Here is a 9,674-nt window from a genome sequence, read left to right as displayed (position 1 = left end):
AATTTTAGAATAAAGAAATTAAAAAAAACAAATAGGAAAAACACAAGATATACCTAAAAAAAAAATCAACAAAGGAAAAATAAGCTGGTTATGTGTATCATAAACAAAGAAATTGAAAAAGCAATATTTATTCAATGTGTTATAATTGAAAAACAGGTTAACAAGTATATATGTATGAACGTGTACAACTGTAGTTTCTAATATGAGAGAAAATATTTACGTTATAGTTATATGTTAAGTATACAAAAAATGGAAGCAAATGTCCAAAGAAATATTAAAATATAAAAATATACTCGCTATTCAATCTAATATAATACCTGAAATTAAAGATTAAAATTAATTTCTGTAAACAGTTTGGTTATAAACTAGTAGTAAATAATAGTAATAATATGTTTGAAAAATCGTATGAAAAAGAGAAAAAAGAAAAGAAGCTCGTATTATATATTCTTATTAATTGAAAGAGACTTGTGTTATTTATATCTCAAAGTATATTCTTGTTTTCTCTCCGGATAAGTAATACTCAAGAAAAATAGACTTTTTAATAAGACTAAGAATCATGAACGTTGGTCGATAAAGATTATAATAGACGTTTAATTAATGCGTAACGTTTGGTAAGACTGATTCCAATAATCATAAAACGTGGTCCTTATGACACCGTAATAGAAGAAGAGCAGAACGACGGATCATTCTGACCATACGTCCCTTTAGGTATATAGCAAAAAAAGACAAAGAGTCCCTGTGACTTTCGTCTTTGTGTGTGTGTGTATTCGTCCCAATGACCACGACACAATGATCCCAATGATCTACACATATGTATGTGTATGTAGGTGAAACAAGCTTGTTACCAGTGTACTGTATGTTATTATGCACAGTCTTACGATAGCCAAACCATTTGTTGATTGAGGCTCGTGAACAACAATCACTCAAATAGTGATCGCATCGAGATTCCTCCCTATGAGGATTACTGACGGTGTGTTAATGTAAGCAAGCGACTTTTCGTCTTTGTTTGGAAGAATGACACTACTGTGTCTTTATATTCGAACTAAAGAATGATATTCAATGTCTATCACAATCACAGAATCTAATGTGAACCCAGTGTCCACGAAAGTAAAGAAAACACTCGATAGTTTCGATTAAAAGCTATGCACGTGCGTTGCGACAACGTATCTACTCGCGAGTCGTCGCCGCCATGTTCCCTTCTTTTTTTTTCCGAAGCAAGGGCCTCAAAAACTCCCGCTACGCCCTCTATCGAGTGTGAGTCTTTTCGACTCCCCACTCTAACTCTCTAGGGTCCTGATTACTGTCTCTTGACCGGGTTTTTTGAACATTCCGCCCGCCTTCGTTAACCTTGGTTGACGAACATAGATGTTGAGTTCTCATCCGTTGGCAGGAGGCAGAGTTTTGTAACAGGTCGCCTCAATTCTGAGATTTGTGTCTTTACAGTTACTACTCTTGTTAGCCCGTCTGGGCCTGGGTGGACCTTAGTTACACGACCCAACGGCCATTTTGCCGGCGGATATCTTTCATCCACTACTAGTACCATTGCACCCTCTTTTATAGGTGGAGTGACTTTATTCCATTTGTATATAGCGTGATATCTTTGCAAATACTCTGAGGACCACCTTGTCCATAAAGAGTCCAATAACTGTCGGAGTAGTTGCCATCGTGATAGACGGGATAACTTTTCGTATTCTAGTGAAGGTTCTGGAATAACGGTTGGAGCACATCCCATGATGAAATGTCCTGGAGTTAAGGCCGTAAAATCGTCTGGATCGTCTGTCAAAGGACATAAAGGTCGTGAATTTAACACGGCCTCTATCTGAGTAAGGAGAGTAGTCATTTCTTCGAAAGTGAGTAGCGTGTCTGCAATGACACGTTTGAGATGAAATTTCATAGATTTTACGCCCGCTTCCCATTTCCCTCCAAAATGAGGAGCTGATGGAGGATTGAATTTCCACTCCGTTCCGTCGTTTGCTAGTAAAGATGCTAAGCGTTGAGATTCAGCAGAAGTTTCTGTCAACAAATTTCGAAGTTGCGTGTCAGCGCCCTTTAGATTCGTCCCGCAATCGCTAGTAAGAGTGGCACACAAGCCTCGCCGAGCTGAGAATCTTTTGTAGGCAGCCAAGAACGCATCTGCAGTATAATCAGTTACCAGTTCCAGGTGTACTGCTGATGATGCAAAACACACAAATAGAGCAACGTATGCCTTATAAGTACGGGCGTTCTTTCCTTTCCAGGTTTTGATAGTGAAAGGGCCCGCATAGTCTATGCCGGAATTAAGAAATGGTCGAGCCGGTGTGACTCTGTTAACAGGCAACTGGCCCATTAACTGTTGTGCTCTTCTTTGTCGGAATCTGGTGCAGATAACGCAATGTAAAATATGTTTTCTTACTGGGGCTCGACCCCCTACAATCCAAAACTCCTCACGAATGAATGAGGATGTAAGTTGTGTTCCGCCATGAAGTGATCTCAGATGAGCGTCTCTTATGATTAAAGAAGTGAATAATGAGTCCCTGGGCAGGATAGCAGGATGTTTAGTGTTCTCCGGCAAGCTCGAGGAGTGTAGACGTCCGCCTACTCGTAGGATTCCCAATGAATCCACGAAAGGTGTAAGTCGAATAAGGGAACTTGCCTTTGATAGTTCTTTGCCCGTTGATAGTAACTGTAGCTCCTGATGAAAGCTACAACGTTGCACCTCGCGAGTCCAATACTCCTTTGCGTGCTTTAATTCCATGGCAGATATCGGAGTTGTATAAGAATTTGTCTTCTGTTGCTTGAAACGTGTCTTCACTCGTTGGCACATCGCTGTGATACGTAGAAGTTTGGTTAGACTTGAGTAACGCTCAAGTAAGGACCAGGGTTGAGGGATTCGAGCTTGAACGATTGAGACATTTAAAGGACTTTCCTCGAGATTCGCTCCGTTTGATTCTCCTGGAAGAGTTGACGGCCAGAGATGATCTTGTTGTGACAGCCAAGGTGGCCCCTTCCACCAAAGATCCATTGAAGAAAGTTGTTTCGCAGAGAGTCCTCTCGTAGCGAGGTCAGCCGGATTCTCACTACCAGGAATAAATTTCCAATTGGCGTTTGGCAATGACTCCTGAATAAAACACACTCTATTGTGCACGAAGTCCTTCCATCGTGATGGGTGATTATTGATCCACACGAATGTGATAGATGAATCTGTCCACAGATAAATCTTTATGGGACTTTTGTCAATAACCTTAAGTATTTGTAAAATCAGCTTGGTTAGCAGGACAGCTCCTGACAATTCCAATCTTGGAATGGTAAGTCTTTTGATCGGTGCCACCTTAGTCTTCGAACACACAAATTGTGTAGATATGTTTCCGTCTGAACCAATGGACCTGCTGAAGACTACCGCGGCCATCGCCTTTAAAGATGCATCGCAAAAGCCATGGAGTTCCATGGTACGAGAGGATTTTGTGCCGAGCCACCGTGGAAACTCAATTTTAGGTACGTCTTGGCAGCTAATAGCAAAATTAGTCCATTCCTCTTCTACACTGGGTGGTAGGGGTTGGTCCCAGTCAATTTTTAAGGTCCATAAACTTTGTAGTAATATTTTGGCGACGACCACCACTGGCGTTAGGAAACCAAGTGGATCGAATATCTTCGCTATCGTTGATAACATAACTCGCTTCGTGACGTTGTTCATAGGAATCGAATCCAGCCTAAATTGAAGACTGTCTGTTGCTGGATGCCATAAAAGGCCTAGTGAGTTAACGACCAGATTATCGTCGATATGTACATCTGAAGAGTCCAGACGGTCTTCCTTGGGGATAGAGTTCAGAATTGTGTGGTCGTTGCTAATCCATTTCTTAAGCGGGAAACCGCCCGCCATGCAGATATGACTTAATTGTTGGATTATTATTTGTGCTTGGGCGGTATCGTCCGCACCTCCGAATATGTCATCTACATATCTACCTTTCATCATGGTAGCAACCGCTTGTGGATAACGATCACCCTCGTCCACCGTTAGTTGTTGTAAGACTCGTAATGCCAGAAACGGTGCACATACTAATCCGTATGTGACGGTTGTAAGTTCATAGGGAGTGAGGCGATTTTGATCATCCAACCAAATGATTCTTTGGTATTTATAATCTTCAGGATGTACTCTAATTTGACGAAACATCTTCTCGATGTCGGCTGAGAAAACGAAGCGATATTGTCGAAACCAAATTAATACGTCGAAGATATTTACTTGTAGTTTTGCTCCCGCATGAAGGAGGTCATTCAAGGACCGTCCTGTTGTGGTGAGGCTTGACCCATTGAAGACCACTCTCAATTTAGTCGTGAGACTCGTCTCCTTTCGAACTCCGTGATGTGGAAGGTAGTAGGCGTGCGATGGTTCAGGTGTTGTGCTTGGAATCTGTCTCATATGGTCTAATCGTTTATATTCGGCCATAAAATCATAGTACATGCGAGCATACTGTGAATCGTTCAAACATCGTTTTATTAACTTGTCGCAAAGAAGGGTTGCTCTATGCTTGGACGTACCTAGGTTATCACACGAATGTTTAAATGGAAGTCTGACCATATATCTTCCTTGTTCGTCTCTAGAATGTGTAGATAGGAAATGAGCTTCACATTCTTGTTCGTCGGCTGTTAATGATGTATTGTGAATGACTGGTACCGATTCCAGTTCCCAAAACTTCTGGATAAGAGTATAAATGTCGTCGTCTACTGAGACACTATAACTCTGCCCAGATTGCGTAGAACTTTCACTAGTAGTCGGACCGAAGATAATCCAGCCCAGTGCTGTGCGTTGTGCTATGGGCGCGTCCGCTGGACCTTTGACGAGTCCTTCTAAAACAATATTCGCATAGACGTCAGCTCCTAGTAATAGATCAATTTTTCCTGAGGTTGCGAAATGAGGATCCGCAAGTTGGAGCCCCTCCAAATGAGCCCAGGAATCTCGCACGATATTCGTTGAGGGTATTTGTGAAGTGATATTAGGTAATATATAGGCAACTATCGTGTCTTCATAATCCGAATGAAAGTGTGGATTGATTTTTAGTTGGACCTTCCCCTTAGTCATTTGAGAAGATTGTGCTCCAACTCCCACCAATGTTACTAAAGATTGAAAACGGTCTAATTTTAGTCGTCGTGCTAAGCGTTCAGAAATTAAAGACGTTTCCGAACCTGGATCTATCAGTGCTCTTGTCTTGGTGACATTTCCTCTTGAAGAGCTAACATGTAATTTAGCTGTGGCCAATAAGACTTGAGGCCGATTGTAAGGCAAGCTTGAATGAGACAATAGCACTTGTGCTTTTGGTGGTTCCTTTGTTGACTTAGTAGATTCATCTGAGTTTTGTTTAGACACAGTATTCTGAGACATATCCGAATGGATGGTAGTATGATGTTTGTTGCCACACTTTTGACATCTTCTTGTTGAGGTGCAGTTGGAAGCTCGATGTAATCCTAGACAGTTAAAACATAACTTGTGCTTGCTAATGAGAGCGAGTTTCTGATTCCGCGTTTTAGAAGAGAATTGACTGCATGCAGCAGCATGATGCTTTCCGGAACAGATTGAACACGTATAGTTGCTGTTAGGGTTAGTCTCCTTCCCTCGTCCTTGATAATGTGATTTAACCACGATAGGTTGTGCTTTATTATTAAGTTTTCCAGATCGTGACCGTTCAAAAGCTTGGAGCGAACGAAGACGAGAAATCAAGAAATTGTTGAATTGTGTCCATGTCGGCGGTTCTGTTGAAGATCCTAAGTGTTGCTCCCACGCTTTAACTGATTCCGAATCTAATCGTTGTGTAGCGATAAATACTAGGAAATCGTCCCAAGTATCTACTGGCCTTTGTAGAATCTCCAAGGATCTATAGCATTGGAGAAGACTCGTATACAGCTGTTCCATCTCTGCGCCCGACTCCTTCGTCATCCTCTTGAGATTCAGTAAAGAGTGCAGTGCTGTGTTGACCAGTAACCTCTTATTCTCATAAAATGAGATCAGAGCCTCCCAGGACTTTTGAAAGTTAGCAGCAGTGAGAGAAGTATTTTTTAGTAAAGTCGCGGCGGAGCCCGTTATGCTTGTCTTCAAATATTGCAGCTTCTCTACTGCGTTAAGCGATGGATTTGTAATAACCAGCGACTGAAATAGATCTTTGAAGGACAACCAATCCGATGAATTCCCAGTGAATTTCGGAAGATTAATCCGAGGAAGTCGCGCTTGATGCGAACATGATGGTATAACCGCTGGTGTTGAATGTGTCGATTGAACGGAGATCACCTCGTTGATATTCCCGTGATCGTTGTCCAGTAGTGATGTCATCCTTACAACTGCCGAAAGATAATTCTCGTGTGTCACCGTATATAGATTGTCTCTAAAATAAGGATGACTTGTTATCTTTAATCTATCCTCTGTTGTTAACTCGCGTACAGCGATACCCAAAGCCTCATGCACAATGGAAAACTTTTGCCACTCTTCTTTTAATACGTTAAGTGTTGCAGTTATTCCATGAGAAGTTAGAGCAGGAGAGTCGACTTTGAGCAGGTTTACGTATGCGGTGGAGATAATGTTCATCAATTCGAGCTGTTGCTCAATACGAGCCTCGACGTGTGAGAGCCTCATGATTTTTGTGTTTAATATATATATGTATACGAATCCGGCTCGAAGGACCAAAATGTTTGAAAATGTCGAGATCTGAAATGGGAGGTTCAATTTTAGAATAAAGAAATTAAAAAAAACAAATAGGAAAAACACAAGATATACCTAAAAAAAAAATCAACAAAGGAAAAATAAGCCGGTTATGTGTATCATAAACAAAGAAATTGAAAAAGCAATATTTATTCAATGTGTTATAATTGAAAAACAGGTTAACAAGTATATATGTATGAACGTGTACAACTGTAGTTTCTAATATGAGAGAAAATATTTACGTTATAGTTATATGTTAAGTATACAAAAAATGGAAGCAAATGTCCAAAGAAATATTAAAATATAAAAATATACTCGCTATTCAATCTAATATAATACCTGAAATTAAAGATTAAAATTAATTTCTGTAAACAGTTTGGTTATAAACTAGTAGTAAATAATAGTAATAATATGTTTGAAAAATCGTATGAAAAAGAGAAAAAAGAAAAGAAGCTCGTATTATATATTCTTATTAATTGAAAGAGACTTGTGTTATTTATATCTCAAAGTATATTCTTGTTTTCTCTCCGGATAAGTAATACTCAAGAAAAATAGACTTTTTAATAAGACTAAGAATCATGAACGTTGGTCGATAAAGATTATAATAGACGTTTAATTAATGCGTAACGTTTGGTAAGACTGATTCCAATAATCATAAAACGTGGTCCTTATGACACCGTAATAGAAGAAGAGCAGAACGACGGATCATTCTGACCATACGTCCCTTTAGGTATATAGCAAAAAAAGACAAAGAGTCCCTGTGACTTTCGTCTTTGTGTGTGTGTGTATTCGTCCCAATGACCACGACACAATGATCCCAATGATCTACACATATGTATGTGTATGTAGGTGAAACAAGCTTGTTACCAGTGTACTGTATGTTATTATGCACAGTCTTACGATAGCCAAACCATTTGTTGATTGAGGCTCGTGAACAACAATCACTCAAATAGTGATCGCATCGAGATTCCTCCCTATGAGGATTACTGACGGTGTGTTAATGTAAGCAAGCGACTTTTCGTCTTTGTTTGGAAGAATGACACTACTGTGTCTTTATATTCGAACTAAAGAATGATATTCAATGTCTATCACAATCACAGAATCTAATGTGAACCCAGTGTCCACGAAAGTAAAGAAAACACTCGATAGTTTCGATTAAAAGCTATGCACGTGCGTTGCGACAACGTATCTACTCGCGAGTCGTCGCCGCCATGTTCCCTTCTTTTTTTTTCCGAAGCAAGGGCCTCAAAAACTCCCGCTACGCCCTCTATCGAGTGTGAGTCTTTTCGACTCCCCACTCTAACTCTCTAGGGTCCTGATTACTGTCTCTTGACCGGGTTTTTTGAACAGTTTTTTTTTGTTTTCATATAGAATATATTAATGTAGTCACAGTATTTCAAAGCGACAGGTAAAAATTAATATCATCTAATTTCTTTTACAAAATAAGCATATTTTTATTTCTAATTTCCGAAAATATACTATTTTCAAAATATATAATTTTTAGTGAATGAGAGAGTGGGAAAGAGCAAGCGAAAGCAAAAGAGAAAGAGAATTTCTTTACTTGGAAATTTTAGTAAAAATTTTAATAAAAATCGATTTATAGATTTTAAAAAGAGAATTTATAAGCTTTAGATTTAAATCTTAGTTAGTCTAGATATTTAGCTCGTAGTTAAATAAATTTAATTTTTTTTCAATATGATTGAGAGAGTATTACGTAATGTGATTCACATACTTTAATATTATACGAATCATTTGTTTATCAAAAATTTAATAACGATGGATAGGTTAATGCAATGAATTAATGCAATAGTGTGCTAGATATACCAATTTTTATAATGATATTTTCTCTGTAATAGCCGTAACTCGTATAGATTTCTAATTTTATTTTTAAAATCACTAAAATCACTAAACTTTTAAATTCAATAGATTTTTATTTGTCATCACTTACAAAATTATTTGTAAACATTCCTTGAAGACAAAAGAATTGTTAAGTAAAATATAGTGCAACACTATGCACATAATATGATAGAACACATAGTACAATAAAAGTGATTTTATTTTTGTTTTAGCAATTTTGTCTCGATATTTTTTCGCTTTTTCACAGGGATCAGGAAATTATTGATTTATTTTAATAAAAATCTTGAATTGAGATTTACTTAGTTATTTAGTGTCGCGGAAAATAATATATTCCATGTACGATTCATTTTGAAAGAAAAATTAATTATTTCTGAAACTGAGGCACTATCATCCGTATTTGGCTCTCTCTTATTAATCCGAAAAATTTAAATTTATATTTCACATTTAGAACTTTACTAAAAAATTTTAAAATTTGTGTTACTTTATTCGATTACTGACAAATTTTTTATGAAGATGCGAAACTTATTTAAAAATCTACATTAATTGATTTTAAATGTTTATAAAATTTTAAACCGGTTTCTTACGGGATACTTAAAATTTTGACTCTGAGAAAAGAAAGTTGTAATTTTTATAATTTATAATTATTATTTATTCCTATTAAAATTTCCTATTTAAAATTATTTTATGTATTATATATATGTATTATATACAGGGTGAGCCATTTTAATTAACGCACGCAATTATTTCGGAAACAAAGCATTTTAGAGAAAAATGTTTCAGACAAAAGTTTTATGGTTTCGAGGGGGCCATAAGATGGTATCATTGGTTTGACCTTGAAGAGTTATTTGAAGGTCACATGAAGGTCACCTTCAATTTCTTAAATGGAACCTACTATTTGTCATTGCATATTCTTGTAGCTTATTTCGAGAGCTTTCCAAAACACTATAATTAAGTACCTTTTCGTTACGTACTTTTTGAGTTATGAGGCTTGAAATAATTTCTTAATTTTACATAAACCGTAAAATATCTTGTAAAATATTCATTTTTCGATTATCTTATCTTAATACTTTTATGTACAAAATAATGAGAGGAATCAATTGGTGTAAAGAAAACATAGTTGTTTTTAAGAAAAAATATGGAATTGTTAATTGCAAAT

The 9,674-nt window shown here is 37.4% G+C and overlaps 1 protein-coding gene across 1 annotated transcript; it reads right to left on the bottom strand.

Annotated features, from left to right (window-relative positions):
- Positions 1-1,342: 1,342 nt before the first annotated feature.
- On the bottom strand, positions 1,343-6,595 carry LOC145962213 (uncharacterized). Its single transcript, XM_083083183.1, has one exon. The coding sequence runs from the start codon at positions 6,593-6,595 to the stop codon at positions 1,343-1,345; it is 5,253 nt and encodes a 1,750-aa protein (XP_082939309.1).
- Between the last annotated feature and the right edge of the window lie 3,079 nt (positions 6,596-9,674).

This window comes from Camponotus vicinus, unplaced genomic scaffold, assembly GCF_025532165.1.
Source record: "Camponotus vicinus isolate PSW18456_S1 unplaced genomic scaffold, iyCamVici1.0 SCAF_11, whole genome shotgun sequence".
NCBI lineage: Eukaryota > Metazoa > Arthropoda > Insecta > Hymenoptera > Formicidae > Camponotus > Camponotus vicinus.
The sequence above is the reverse complement of the archived record's forward strand: the minus strand, read 5'-3'. Positions and strand labels throughout refer to the sequence as shown.